The sequence below is a fragment of the Schistocerca americana genome, chromosome X (assembly GCF_021461395.2).
Source record: "Schistocerca americana isolate TAMUIC-IGC-003095 chromosome X, iqSchAmer2.1, whole genome shotgun sequence".
Lineage (NCBI taxonomy): Eukaryota > Metazoa > Arthropoda > Insecta > Orthoptera > Acrididae > Schistocerca > Schistocerca americana.
In genome coordinates this window covers 277,947,288-277,963,649 of record NC_060130.1, presented here as the reverse complement: position 1 = coordinate 277,963,649, position 16,362 = coordinate 277,947,288, and the positions used below count along the sequence as shown (strand labels likewise).

Below are 16,362 nucleotides of genomic sequence, written 5' to 3'. Positions count from 1 at the left end.
GAGATCGTGCAAAGCCTATGTTTCACAATTCACAAAAATTTTAAATAAATGTTGAGCATCTTGCTCTTCCAAATGATGAACATTCTATGAAGTGTGACAAAAATACTTGTAAGTATATATAAGAAAGTATTTGTAAATATGTAATGAGTGAGATGATGATACTGTTGAAAATACAAGTTTCTGGCAGGTTAAGTGAAGGTATGAGAATATTTAAAATTCCTTTGAGGAACAATAAAGTAAGTCCCATAAATGTTGGAAAGAAAGGACACAAGAACTGTAGTGTAGATATTATTTGCCACCATCTAGTAAAATTTCAAAAATGAAATTCCAGTGAGTTTAGGATGTCTTTCAGGAAGTTCATGTTTATATTATTATTATTATTATTATTATTATTATTATTATTACTAGAAACACATGTTGGACACTGTTAAACAGAAGCAGTTAACATGAGCAAACAGAATATTATATGCATTAATACATTTTGTGCATGCTCAAGGAAGCACATGCTTTGATAACATACTCTTGGCACAAAAGTTCTAGCATTCCATAGTTTTTATACTATCATACACTCCACTAACACTGGAAGCAGTTTTTATCTATATCCCCTCATACAAGAAACTTTTACTGCTTTTAGATGTCTGTGGATGAAATATCAACTTGGAATACAGGATATTGAGATTTCAGTACATTAAGAAACAAAGATTAGAAGCAAAACAGTATAGGTAACAGCCCCATACCATCACAGCACACTTCACACTGGACTGAGTGGCTGCTCAAGCTTTCACTGATAAAACTGTACGTGAAAAACTTTAAAACAGTATTATTTCAGTGACCTTTGTTACTTATAGTCTATGGAAAACAACAGCCAATTACGTCAGTCACCAAACAGTGATCCATTATCAACTTCCCGTCACACAGAATTCAAGCAGAAACGGTGAAGTGCTCCAGCTCGTGCTCCAAGAGCACTTCACCATAAGCAGATACAAAAAATCTCTGTAAAATTTCAAGCTTCTGAAGCAGTGATATAAAATTATGAAAAATCCCAAAATATTGCTCCCTTCACAACTGATTTTCTTAGTGTCCTTACTAACGTAAACATCATGTTCAAAATCTTTGGAAGATATAAACAATCATTTTTAATTCCTGGCAGTACAACTGTAATTTTAGCTACAAGTGAACTGGGGTCGTATACGAAGCAAGTTTCACACCTTGCACTCATTTTAACCAACCTGCTTACAAATTTTCCAAATTAAAAATTTCTGTAGGATACTGATTATTTTTAAATGTATGTTCATGCTTTTTCCACCTGCATGATTCTGAACAAGTTATGACCATGTAAAGTTATTCCAACATCTTATACAATCATAAAAACATACGTCTACATCTACATACATTCTCCAAAAGCCACCATACGAGGCATGGTGGAGGGTAAGCTGTACCATTACCAGTCACTTCCTTTCCTGTTCCACTGGCAAACAGAGAGAGGGAAAAATGACTGTCTATATGCCTCTGTAGGAGCCCCAATTTCATTTATCTTATCTTCATGGTTTTCAGGCAAACTGTACGTTGGCGGTTGTAGAATATGTCTGCAATTAGCTGCAAATGATGGCTCTCTAAATTTTCTCAAAAAGAACTTTGTCCTCTGTCCAGGGATTCCCGTTTGAGTTCCCAAAGCATCTCTATAATACTTGCATGTTGTTTGAACCCATCAGTAACAAATCTATCAGCCTGCCTCTTCACTACTTCAATATCTTCCCTCAATCTAATCTGGTGCGAACACTCAAGAAGTACTCAAGAATGAGTCACAATAGTGTCCTACAGGTGGTCTTCATTACAGGTGAACCACACTTTCCCAAAATTCTCCCAATGAACCAAAGTCGACCATTTGCGTTCCATACTACAATGGTTACATGCTCATTCCATTTCGTATCATTTTTCAACATTACCCCCCTCCCCCCCCCCCCTTTTTTTTGAGCTAGTTGTCATTCATCACACCAACTAGAAATGTTATCTAACTCAGCCTGTATCCTCTTACAGTCACTCAACACAGAAACCTTCCTATACGCCACAGCATCATCAGCAAATAGCCACAGACTGCTGTTCACTCTGTCTACCAGAATAGTTACGTATACAGAAAATAACAGTTGTCATATCACACTTCCCTGAGGCACTCCTGACAATAGCTTGTCTGTGATGAACACTCACCAATGAGGACAATGTACTGGGTTCTATTATGTTACTTAAGGAGTCTTTGAGCCATTCACATACCAGGGAACCTACTCTGCATACTTGTACCTTCACTAACAGTCTGCAGTGGGGCACAATGTCAAATGCTTTTGTGTGGCATGAGTAATTCGTGGATACTAGCTTTTCCATCTCCAGGAAATTTATTGTATTCGAACTGAGAATATGTACAAAAATTCTGCAGCAAACTGACGTTAAGGAAATTGGTCTGTAATTTTGTGAGTCCATTCTTTTACCATTCTACCATTCTTATACACTTCTTACAGGGTGACAATTATTGAACTATATGGGAAAAAAAACAAATTAGTTACAAACTACAGCATGCACACACTTTATTCAACATGTAAACATCACTATAGATATTCAGATTTAGGTTATGACATGTTCGATATGCCTGCCATCATTGGCAATGATGTGGCGCAGACAAACAGCGAAATTCTGCATGACTCACTGAAGTATCAGAACATCGATGCTGTCGATGACTTCCTGAATGGCTATTTGCAGCTCAGCAATGGTTTTGGGATTAGTGCTGTATACCTTGTCTTTAATATAGCCCCACAAAAAAAAGAGTTGCACGTGTTGTCACCCGGACAATTTAGCAACCAATTGAGGCCCATGCCAGTGGCCTCTGGATACCCCAGAGCCAGAATGCAGTCCCCAAAGTGCTCCTCCAGGACATCAAATAATCTCCTGCTTTGTTGGGGTCAAGCTCTGTCTTGCATGAACCACATCTTGTCGAAATCAGGGTCACTTTGGGTAGTGGGGATGAAATCATCTTCCAAATCCTTTACGTACTGTTCAGTAGTCACCGAGCCATCAAGGCATATCACACTGATTATTCTATGACTGGACTTTGCACACCACACCGTCACCTACTGAGGGTGAAGAGACTTCTCGATCACGAAATGCAGATTCTTAGTCCCCCAAATGCTCCAATTTTGCTCACTGACAAACCCATCCAAATGAAAGTGGGCTTCATCGCTAAACTAAACCATACAACACATACTAATTCCTATCATGCCCTGTGGCCAACTGTGCAATTTGAACATCCTAACGCAAACCATTCAGAAGTTGATGATGATTTTATTTCATACAGTTCAATAATTGTCAACCTGTATATATAGGAGTCACCTGCAGTTTTTTCCCTTTCAGTTGGGACATCTACATCTACATATATAATCCACTAGCTCTCGTGCTGGGAGAAAGATTTGCAATAAATACAAGGTAAGTATGGGGCCAATGCTGTAGAGTAATCTTTGTAAAACCGAATTGGGATTCCATCCAGACCTGCGGATCTATTTGCTTTCAACTTTTTCAGCTGTTTCTCTAGGCCAAGGGTGCTTTTTACTATGTCCTCCATATGGGAGTTTGTGCGATGGTCAAATGACAGTATATTCGTAAAACTTCTTAAATGCAAATTTAAAACTTCGGCTTTTGCTTTTGCTATCTTGTACTGCCACACCAGACTGCACAATGATGACTAGATAGAAGCCTTAGACCCAGTTACCAATTTTATGCAGACCCAGAATTTTCTCGGGTTCTTTTGCTATAGCACAATAGTGGTAGTTGTTGTATACTTCGTGCATCAATCCTTTTGCAGCCACATGAATTTCTTCTAACTTTTGACTTCCATCATTTGTGCATTCTCTTTTGAACCAAGAGTGCAACAGCCTTAATTCCTCAAAATTTTCCTAATTTGTTGATAAACCATGGTGAGTCTTTTCCGTCCTTAGTCCAATTACTCAGAACATACTTCTCCAGTGCACAATTTACAATCTCTTTACACTTTGTCCACAATTCCACTATTTCCATCATGCTGGAACTAAATGAAGTCAATTCACAGTCTAACTGGGATTCTAACAACCTGTTATCTGCTCTTTCAGGTAGAAACTCTCTCCTAGCCTTCTTGACTGCTGTATTAACTTGAGTAACAATAGTTGCTATGACAACATCATGGTCACTGATCCCTGTCTCTATGCTGATGCTGTCAATTAGGTCAGGTTTGTCTGTAGCTACAAGGTGCATGTGGGCTGTGTATCTATTCAATATTGCATGCGGGGCATTTCCGTGCTACTGACCACAGACTTTCTTTGAATGACTAAAACTGTCACAACACAATCAGGTCACTGGTAAAAACATCCAACAATTAACTTGGTTTCACCTAGACTTGTTACACATGAGTACATAACTTCACTGTCACACTCAAATTCGACCTAAAAGAAACAGTATTTTTATCAACTGCTATGGACACTCCCCCTGCATCTAATCTGCCTTTTTGATGCATGTTCCATGAACTGCTATATATATCAGAGCTTTCTGCTCTGTGTTTCAGTCAGCCCTCAGTCCCAATAAAAATTTTAGCGTGAGAAATTTCCTGGATGACAGTAAACTCGGGAACATTATTACAAATAATTCAACAGTTTACTGATAAAAGTTTGACAGTCAAAGTGTCATTACTCTGAATCTTGTCTGGTTTTGTTATCTGCAGGTCATTTGGTGAGACTTCATTAAAGTACCTCAAACAACCACATAGCCTAAGAAATTCCACAAATACTCTGCTACCCGAGTAGCTGCTTCCTTTGTGTAGTTCAACCCTAACCTATCAAAAGGGAGTCCTACATTTTCCACACGATAATGGAGGTCCAGAAAGCTACAGTTAACACCATCACGTTAAAAAAGTCCTCCATTCACCTGCAAACCAAACAACCTCGATCAGTTCTGGGAACAATGCTGCAAACTGTAAGCTGCGGGCTCCGCTTGCACTCCACATGCAAGGCCAGCAACCTTATCACTTCTGCCAGTCATGTGTATGAAGTGATGATGGCCTCAGAACCAAAGCAACAGGCGTTGCTGGAGCAGATGTGAGCCACAACTTGCAAACAACTTCACCCTGCATGCTCAATGGTCGCGCAGGTAAGACCGCCTCCACGTCTCATATGAGGCCCACAGAGTACTTGCAATGAATATTGCTGACATGTTTTACCTAATTAATTTTACAATTGTAAAAGCTCAATTATTTCCATCTAACAAATTCCAGAACAGGTTGGGAGAGTGGTTACCAGTTGTCCATATAAATCCTTCTCTGGTGCTCAGCACACCCACAGATTTCCAACACAACCTTAATTTATGCTAGAAATTTTGAGGACTAAAGCAGTATGTCCTTTCTCTTCAGCAGTCCATATTTTGAAATTATATTAGTGTGATTTATCTGAAGAGTACACTTTGTGCAGGTTGTATCATAATTAAAAGGAAAAACTTACACTAGAGAATGTATATGCTAAAACAAGTAAAAACATTTCAGTAAATGTGTTGGCAAATGAGCTGTACGTGAGATAATTGCAACTGTGTGGTTATGAACAGCCACTGATTTCACCACAAAATATTGCTCTATTTAGTATAAATATATATGAAATGTAATTTTTTTTATTAAGTCCCCAGCTAATTGGTCTCAAATTTCACACATTGCCAATGTTACCAAGAAATGCGATGCCACTTCAGCATGTTCAATGTTACAATTTACTGTACACTTGTACTTCTTAAAAGACACATTCCACCTGTCATCCTTGCACTCAGATGCAATACTGCACTCATCTCTGGAGTCAGTTACAAATTCTTTTAATGCCACCAGATTATCTAATAAATCTTGACAAGACTGTAAAATCTGGTGCTACAGTGCTTCAACTATATGAATGGGAGTTCTGTACATTGTACTTTCATGATGATCTTGAATGGCCTCCGAAACCACCTGACCTCAGTCCTCTGGATTTTTCCAAAGTATGGGCCCTGCTTGACCTATCCATATTAGTGTGTTAGAAGACATCTTACATAAGAAGCAAAATGTACATGTGTTCCTTGAATCGTGTACCACATTCACCAACCTTGTGCCACAGGTGAAACCTGAGCCCAATTCAATGGGAACTTAACCAAAATATTAACATTTCAAATACATTTGTATTATCTAGTACAATATTTCATACATAAGTCAGTGACAGCTTGTAGACACGTATTCATAATTATCTTGCAAGCCGCTCATTTGCAGACCCATGTTTATACGAACATTTTGCATCTATTATCACACACTTTCTCCAGTGTCAGATTTTTCTGTTTAATTACAATACACTCTGTATATCTTGATAGAACACAAGGTTCTCTCTGATGGTTTATATAGCACACAATACTTTCATACAATAACATCTATCTGCTTAACTACTGTACTGAAATATCTTCTGATTATACATCTTTAGTAAAACAATTGTCAGACAAGAGACATATAAACACAGTGCTCCTTGGGGTTGTGTATCGTGTCCACCTGTGTTCATAATATATACCAATGTCTTTCCAGACCATATGAGATATGGAGACAGAGTTCTCTTTGCTGATTACTGCAACAACATAGTCACTGATAATGTGATAAAACACCAGAACTCTTATTAAAGAACACAAATGAAACACTCTCAAGGACATGTGCAATTACACCACGCTAACACTGAACACATGGAACAGAATTCTGTCACATTAAACATCGGTGATATTTCCATAGATGGTGTAAAAAGCACAAGGTTTTTAGGGATGGATATTATTGTGAATTAACATGGAATGAACACACAAAAATGCTGACACAAATATCATCAGCTGCAAGTTTTGCTCTTAAGGTTATATCATATGTTTGTAAAAACCAGTGTCTTGGTGGTGACATCCTATTCTTAAGTCCACTCAGTTCTTAACTATGGGTTTCTTTCCCAGGGACCAAAGCCATGAAACTGTAGGAAAGGGCCACTAAAATAGTAACTAGAAGTACTAGTAGGGCTCATTCTAAAGAACTGTTTAAAAAGCTAAGTACCTTTACTGCACGAAATGAGCACATCTACCAACCTGTTGTGCACACCAGGGAAAATATTACTAAGTATATCATTAATAGTTTTATACACAATCATGTAACAAGAGCCAGACTGGACTTATATTTAACAAGTAAACAAACAAAAAAACCAAAAGAGCATTATCTATCAGGGAAGAAAATTGGACGAGGGAGAGCTGAAAAGAAATGCCTCTCAACTTTTATGTGAAAACTCTTAAAGATTTTTAAATAAAACAAACGTTATTAACATTCTACATCTTTATTCTTCATCTGTGCATATTTATTTCTCAACACAGCCACCCTGGTGATGTTCTCCCAATGAGAGACCAGCTTGTTGATACCGTAACTGTAGAATGAATCTGTTGACAGAGCCACGACCTCACCTCCGTTTCCACCACTTCATCACTATCAAAGTTAAGTCCGTGATGGTGACCTTCAAGTTTTGGATACACATGAAAATCAAGTAGGGTCAAGGTGGGACCGTATGGAGGAAGATCAATGACACAGGACACACAGCGTCCGATTGTTGCGGGTGTTGCAGCGCGTATGTGTGGTCTGGTATTGCATGCAGAATGAGAGGATGCTTCACTTACACACCGCCATGTTACACACTACAAATCGGAGCCCTTTGGTGGCAGGGCTGCAAATATGTAGGCATGAAGAATAAAAATAAAGACTGTTAATAACATTTGGTTTATTTAAAAAGCTTTCAGTGTTATCACATAAAAAATTTGCATGCATTACTTTTCAACAAGCCCTTGTATAATACATTGCCAAAGGAGATGGAAAAGGTTACTAAAATACATCTGTTTAAAAAAAGACAGCTAAAAAGTTCTTTTGAAGTAATGCATTCAACACAATCAAAGATTACTTAGAGGATTCAGAGTAGTGGTTAATAATGAAAGGGGATTACTAAATCACCTTGTCACATCAAAATAGTGGAATGCTTTTGCAAGAAAATCATGTGCCGAGATCCTGGGTGCATGATAGAAATGTCTTATTATTCTTGCACGTTCAACATCTCACTCATCATGAGGGGGGGTTGTTGATTTAGTTCTTCAGATGAACCAAAGGGAGAACACGAACAGTTAGTTTTCAGAATGGATTGGAGTTAGCAAAAGGGGTACAGCAGCAAGTTCGTGGTTCCGGATTCCTCAGTGGGTGTCCTTGAAGTGTGCAGCCATGAAGAGTAAAACTGTTTTATATCAAAGAACTATGTACAATAGGGTCTAACCAAATGAGGCAGTGCAGTTGTTAAGACGATGACCTCACATTTGGGAGGATGGTGCTTGCTTTGTCTGGCCATCCTATGCCACTTCCGGCAAATACTGGGATGGTTCCTCAATCAAGGCCACAGTCAACCACCTATCCCATCCTCTTAAAGCATACATGTACATTCTATGTGTACATACATTTTTGAGCTATTTATTTCATTGTATTGTGATGAAAAATCCTATATATCATAAGATGATCCATGGTGAATAAATAAATAAATAGGCTGCTTGTAATGTATCAATCTACAATATAACCATATAATGTCATTATCGTGTAACACTACATACTGTATCATTAGAGACAGAAATTTGGTGAAGGTTGTACCCATTATTGTAGGTGAATGGATTGATAAGGATTATTTCTCAGCACCAACTGTAGTGCCATGCAGATTTCAATTATTCCAACATTTCATTGGTGTAAGGAATAGACATTTTAGCCAAAAAAGGGGCCTGAGCCCTAGGAACCACCTCTAAGTCCTAGTACTTCAGCACCCCTCCCCCCCCCCCCCCCCCCCCAAAAACAAAATAATGCAATGTTGATCATAACTAAACAATCAGAAACTAACTGAAGACCTTGGCTGTAAACAATGGTAAAGGACAGTTGATGAGAAACAGAGTTCTTGCCTACAAAACATGTAAGTGATGTACTTTATTCCTATTAGTTGACGATAGTTCCACAATAAACTGAGAAATGGCAGCCGTATCTCTAAATTCAGATCTTGCTAATGGCAACTTTATCAGGATGTGTGCATGTAAACAGTGGTAAGTGCCAGGAACATAGCTGCCGGTAGTACTAACGCATGCAGTGTTCATGCCAGGGAAATGCTTTTCAGGGGCAATTTTTATGACTTTGACAATAATGTGGATGACTATAACTCAAATAACAATCTTTAATATGTTCCTGAATGCAAATGCACTTCAAAAGTATTTGCTCATCAGGTAAATGTGAACATTTATTTAAGCAAGTAAACAATGTGGTGTCCCTTACCATATTTTATGTCAATTTAAATGTGGTGCGGTGATTGCTAAAATTAATTTTGTATTGTGCTGAATCATAAATTAGTTTTTGAAGTTGTTATTCTTTTTGTTACAAAAATTGTTAATGCAGATCTTAATATCAAAAACTAAACAATTTCAACCTTTTAAATTTGTATTTTTTAGAGGTTTCACGATAATATTTCATTAATTAACCCAGCAAGTAAACTGTGGTAAGTCTGTGCTAACACATGATAAGTGCACTCAGTTAACAGATAAAAAATGTTAAGTAACCATTGATGAATTAGTAAGAATATTTTTATGGTGGAATTTTCCATTTTAAAAATATGTTGTTGATGTGAATATATTTGGAAACAGTGATTTATCTGTATAAAAAAAAAATCACATTGCATACACTTGAAATATCTTATTTAAAATATTTTACTATTTTACTGAAAATTTACTGTGCAGTTTCTCAAAACATCCAGCTTTCCCTTACCAATGTTTGCAGCCAAGGTCTTTAATTCATGGTTACAACTTTGGTGATAAAAATAATCAAATCTAGGATTTATAGAGGAACTGGTGATACCAACTAGGTACCTTCACACTAACAGGTAATGGATTTAGCTAAGAATTTAACACTTTTACAATGTAAACACCTTTAAAGTCAGAATGAGATTTTCACTCTGCAGCGGAGTGTGCGCTGATATGAAACTTCCTGGCAGATTAAAACTGTGTGCCCGACCGAGACTCGAACTCGGGACCTTTGCCTTTCGCGGGCAAGTGCTCTACCAACTGAGCTACCTTCCAAACTTTACAGAAGCTCTCCTGCGAACCTCGCAGGAGAGCTTCTGTAAAGTTTGGAAGGTAGGAGACGAGGTACTGGCAGAAGTAAAGCTGTGAGTACCGGGCGTGAGTCGTGCTTCGGTAGCTCAGTTGGTAGAGCACTTGCCCGCGAAAGGCAAAGGTCCCGAGTTCGAGTCTCGGTCGGGCACACAGTTTTAATCTGCCAGGAAGTTTCACCTTTAAAGCCTTTTTCCTATAGATTTATTCAATACAGGAAGGACTCAAGTGCTCATTAGCTTGTAATTAGCCAACATAAATTAATAACAGCCAACAATTTGCTGCAACATTCCATGTGTATCAGCTTTGCTAAAACTCATGCTAAAAGGCAAGCAAAATAAGACAGGGGTAATGGTCAACGTGTCAAGTAAATACTCACATGGTCCCCATCAGTCCTTCGATTAGGCTCCATCTAAACATTAAATGAAAATACACAGTACATTAATTGATACCCCTCTTGCTTAACGATCTGTCCACAGTTCAGACATATAAAGATGAAATCATCCTGTGACTCAAATCCGTAAGACATAATCCATAAGGCAATAACTAACAACACTCAAGAGTAACTACAACGAACTGCTTCTGTAATACCTTCTTTAACTCAGTACAATCCATTTCCATAGGTGAGTGTAAGTGTGCATTGGGTATGATATGAAAGACGTTAACAATAATGTTCACTATGCTGAAGTTTTGCGTGATTGTTACTGTCACAGTCCTTTAACAACACAAATCTGATACTCATTTTATATGATTGTGATGACATTAAAGGAGAAAAAACTCTGTTTCCTGCAAAACAGATGGATTTATTCTGAAATGGTTTATTACAAAGATGTGTAGCACATCTATGTTGGACTTGTAGAGAAATGGAAGAAAAGCTGTAGTATATCAGAAATCATGCATGTAGACACTAAAGAGCATTCACTTTAGTGGTCTGACTCAGTGATTCATCATTATACTCAACAGAAAGCTCATTAAACTTACTTAAAATCTGAAAATACATAATGTTTGAAGTGTGTCCACTGAACAGATTTTCAAGTCACTTTTAGTTAATTAATCACACTGTAATTTACAAAAAAATTTCATTATTACATATAATTCATAGCAACAATTGAAGTGTCCATATAAAATGAAATTTAATTATATTTTACGGGCAGTACACAGAAAATAAAGCCCCAGTAAAGGTAATATACAGCACAATGAATGTTGCCACCTGATGAATGATACTGTCAAACATAAGCTGTACATATAATTTCCTGCCATCTTTGTTTCATCTACAATAAGACTGTGTTATTTTTATAATTCAGTCATATGTCAACATCCACTTTCTGACACTGATGTTTCTACACAAAATGTGTGCTTATATGTTTCAAGTACCTTGTGAATAATGTATTTACTGCATATATTCTGCCAGGATTGACATTACATACCCAGCTCTTGCAATACTCCCTCTCAAATTGTGCTGCTATACTGTTCATTTAAGACATTACTTCCTTCCACCACACAACAACAACAACAACAATAACAAGCTTTAAATATTGAAAGATTTCCTTCCTCAGTTTCAGTATTTTCCACATTATTTAATTGCACTGTTATCACAGCTTCTACTTAAGACAACTCACAAAGCAAGAATAAATAAGATCTGATCTGACACTTATTATTACTGGACAATTATTCAGAATGAACTCTGTTTAGATCACATGATGACCTTCGACCAAAGGAAGTTTAAACTGCAGTACCACATATGTTGTACTGAACCTGTAGTAACAGACAGGGGCAGTGAATTAAAATAGAATGCAGCAAGTACTAAATTTTTGTAACACACACAGTGTGACTCATTTTGTATGCACTTCATGGGAATACTATAACTCTTTGTAAAGATAGCTGCCAGTAGTGCAATCATCAGAGTACGGTGTACAGAATAAATTTGAGACTGACACAGAATATTGTTTTATTTGTGAAGTGTTACATTAGCCCAACACACAGTACCGCTGAAGAAGAATAAACACTGAACAAGAAATCTTAACTCAAACTATGAGATAAAAGCTGTTGTTTCTATCACATTTTTAAAAAGACATTCAACTTATAGAGCCATGAATTAGTTATAATTACTGAATGCCTTCACTCTTTCCATGTCTGCCTTGTTGTTAACCATTCAGCAAACCACTTTATCCAATGTCATCTCACTTTCTTCGCTACTTTCAGAGAATCCTCTGCAGACTTCATATACTAATGTTCATGACATCCACCACAACCCTACTGAACATTCCATTAACATTGTACCTTTTGCAAATCATTCTGAAGTTCCAAAAAAGTATTGAGAGAGCAAGAACACCTTATTATAAATGCAGCAAACAAATGTTTGGTATCAGTCTGAGATGAGTGCAAAGAGAGAAACAAAGGCAGAGAAATCGAACACAATAGCTATATTTTATACGTACTGTCCCTGACAATCTGGATGGGTATTATCCATGCATAGTTTGGTGATTTTCAAAAAATAAAGAAATTAAGCCTAAAGTGTTCTGTCATCATTAGAATGAATATTTTTGTTTAGAACAAACACTGATTGTGAAGATGTAGATAATAAAAACATCTGCGAATGGTTACGTAGCCATGCCTATGAACCAGGATATGAGCAGCTAAGTGATGCAGATACAGTGAACAATGCATTTAGCTGTTATTAGAGTGTGCAGGACAAAATTCTGCTGACTATACTGATATTTTGACTCTCTGGAAAATGAGAACCAACATAATGAAACATGTGAATGAGAAACAGAAGCATAAAATGGAATAGTATGATTTCTTCTTGATAGTGGGCTGCAAGCAAGTGAAATGAAATATCATGTGATTTAAGTGTAATTTTTTTTAATAAGATGCCAGTTTATGGCAAGTGATGTGTAATAATAGAATGAGTTTTGAACTGTGACAGGTAGTGTATTTTCTGAACGCCATAAATAGCAGTTTGTAGTAAAAATATGTGTATTTTGCATTAAGTACACCTTTTGGTTAACCTTCCAGTATCACGTCTGAATTAACATATATAATTGAGAGCTTCCTATATTTACTTTTGCATGTGTACAAATTTAAAATATTTTCAAGTGAATGCCTGTAAAATATCATCACGCAACTATGAACAGAATGTTGATTAGGCTATACCCAAATGATTATTCTAATTAAACTTGTCCTATGAAAAGTTGTACCACCATCAGATGTGTTTTGTAGTACCACTAAAACCACGCATGGAAACCTTTACAATGCCCGGTGATGGTGTATTGGTAGTTATCTTGCAGAAGCCATCTTAACAATTGAAATGTTCTAAAATACTTTGGCATCCCCAGTTCTGAGAGGAGTGTCTTGAACATGAATAATACAAATGCATCAAAAGGAAAATTGAATTTGAAAAAAATTAATAGCAAACTGGATGATGATGGTGATGCATGATATGAATAGTAATAGACTGTGCCAGTTTCAGCCACGGAATCATGCTGGGTGGATGGTTTATCTTGGTATGCCAGTTGCTGATTTAAACAGAGCCACAAACCAGTCCCTTTTGAAGAAAATATTTAGAACCCACTTGGTTTGTATTTGTCTAACCATGATATCCTTAGTGCTGATTTTTTTATATATACAGGGTGGTCCATTGAAAGTGACCAGGCCAAATACCTCGTGAAATAAGCATCAAACAAAAAAACTACAAAGAAAGAAACTCGTCTGGCTTGAAGGGGAAACCAGATGGCGCTATGGTTGGCCCGCTAGATGGCGCTGCCATAAGTCAAATGGATATCAACTGCGATTTTTTTTTTTTTTTAAATAGGAAAGCCAATTTTTTAGTACATATTTGTGTAGTATGTAAAGAAATACAAATGTTTTAGTTGGACCACTTTTTTCGCGTTTGATAGAAGGCGCTGTAATAGTCACAAATGTATAAGTACGTGGTATCACGTAACATTCCACCACTGCAGACGGTATTTGCTTCATGATACACTACCCGTATTAAAATGGACCGTTTACTAACTGCGGAAAAGGTCGATATTGTGTTGATGTATGGCTATTGTGATCAAAATGCCCAACGGGCGTGTGCTATGTACGCTGCTTGGTATCCTGGATGACATCATCCACGTGTCCGGACCGTTTGCCAGATAGTTACATTATTTAAGGAAACAGGAAGTGTTCAGCCACATGTGAAACATCAACTATGACCTGCAGCAAATGATGATGGCCAAGTAGGTGTTAGCTGCTGTCGCAGCTAATCCGCACATCAGTAGCAGACAAACTGCGTGAGAATCGGGAATCTCAAAAAAGTTGGTGTTGAGAATGATACATCAACATCAATTGCACCTGTACCATATTTCTATGCACCAGGAATTGCATGGCGACGACTTTGAATGTCGTGTGCAGTTCTGCCACTGGGCACAAGAGAAATCACGGAACGACGACAGATTTTTTGCATGTGTTCTATTTAGCGATGAAGCGTCACTCACCAACAGCGGTAACGTAAACCGGCATAATATGTACTATTGGGCAATGGAAAATCCACGATGGCTGCAACAAGTGGAACATTAGCGACCTTGGCGGGTTAATGTATGGTGCGGCATTATGGGAGGAAGGATAATTGGCCTCCATTTTATCGATGGCAGTTTAAATGGTGCAATGTATGTTGATTTCCTACGTAATGTTCTACCGATGTTACTACAATGTGTTTCACTGCATGACAGAATGGCAATGTACTTCCAACATGATGGATGTCCGGCACATAGCTCATGTGTGGTTGAAGTGGTATTGAATAGCATATTTCATGACAGGTGGATTGGTCATCGAAGCGCCATACCATGGCCCGCACGTTCACCGGATCTGACGTCCCCGGATTTCTTTCTGTGGGGAAAGTTGAAGGATATTTGCTATCATGATCCACTGACAACGCCTGACAACATGCGTCAGCGCATTGTCAATACGTGTGGGAACATTACAGATGGCGAACTACTCGCTGTTGAGAAGAATGTCGTTACACGTATTGCCAAATGCATTGAGGTTGACGGACATCATTTTGAGCATTTATTGCATTAATGTGGTATTTGCAGGTAATCACGCTGTAACAGCAAGCGTTCTCAGAAATGATAAGTTCACAAAGGTACATGTATCATATTGGAACAACCAAAATAAAATGTTCAAACATACCTACATTCTGTATTTTAATTTAAAAAACCTACCTGTTACCAACTGTTCGTCTAAAATTGTGAGCCATATGTTTGTGACTATTACAGTGCCATCTATCACAAAGCGAAAAAAGTGGTCCAACTAAAACATTCATATTTCTTTACGTACTACACGAATATGTAATAAAAAATGGGGGTTCCTATTTTTAAAAAACGCAGTTCATATCCGTTTGACCTATGACAGCGCCATCTAGCGGGCCAACCATAGAGCCATCTGGTTTCCCCCTTCAAGCTAGACAAGTTTCGTTCTTTGTTGTCTTTTCGTCTGACACTTATTTCGTGAGATATTTGGCCTCGTCACGATCCATGGACCACCCTGTGTGTGTGTGTGTGTGTGTGTGTGTGTGTGTGTGAGAGAGAGAGAGAGAGAGAGAGAGAGAGAGAGAGAGAGAGAGAGAGAGAGAACTACATTACCAGTGGAAAATGAAGCACTGGCAAAAAAATTGGTAATATAAAATTTTTTCTGATTTTCCTTCTGCAAGAGAACATGATTCCACTGTTGCTGTCAAAGTAGAAAACTACACAAGCATTTTCTGAACAACCCTGCACTGTACAGTCTTCTGTATGTATATGTGGCTGCACTGCATTGATGAAATTTAAATAGTGCCAACTTCAGTTTCAAAGCCTATAACGTCATTTCTGATTGACTGTAGCTAATGAAGAACAACACAAAAATGAAGAAGAACACAGTAATGCAGCCTTAAGAGAGCCATATCGATAATGAGTATTAACAGTAACACTTGAACTAACCTGATCTTCAATTGTTTGATGATCTGTTTCCTGAAGCCATGTTCCTAATATTACAGAGTCATCTGCATGACACACTGCACGCAACTGAGAGGTAGTTGTATTTGCAGGATTTTCTGTGAGTGTGAATTCTGCCACAAGCATACGAAGCAAGTGTGTGTAAGAACCTGTTGAAGAAAAAGAAGCAACAGTAATTCAGGGTGATTCCATGAAG

At 37.7% G+C, this 16,362-nt stretch overlaps 1 protein-coding gene across 1 annotated transcript in view; it reads right to left on the bottom strand.

Annotated features, from left to right (window-relative positions):
- The window catches only part of LOC124554778 (HEAT repeat-containing protein 5B), a 475,467-nt gene that overhangs the window by 101,102 nt on the left and 358,003 nt on the right, over positions 1–16,362 (bottom strand). The window contains exons 17-18 of the mRNA XM_047128424.1: positions 16,152–16,315; positions 10,571–10,603 (exon numbers count right to left, since the gene is read on the bottom strand). Coding sequence (XP_046984380.1) covers positions 10,571–10,603; positions 16,152–16,315 — 197 coding nt within the window. The remainder of the gene's footprint in view (positions 1–10,570; positions 10,604–16,151; positions 16,316–16,362) is intronic.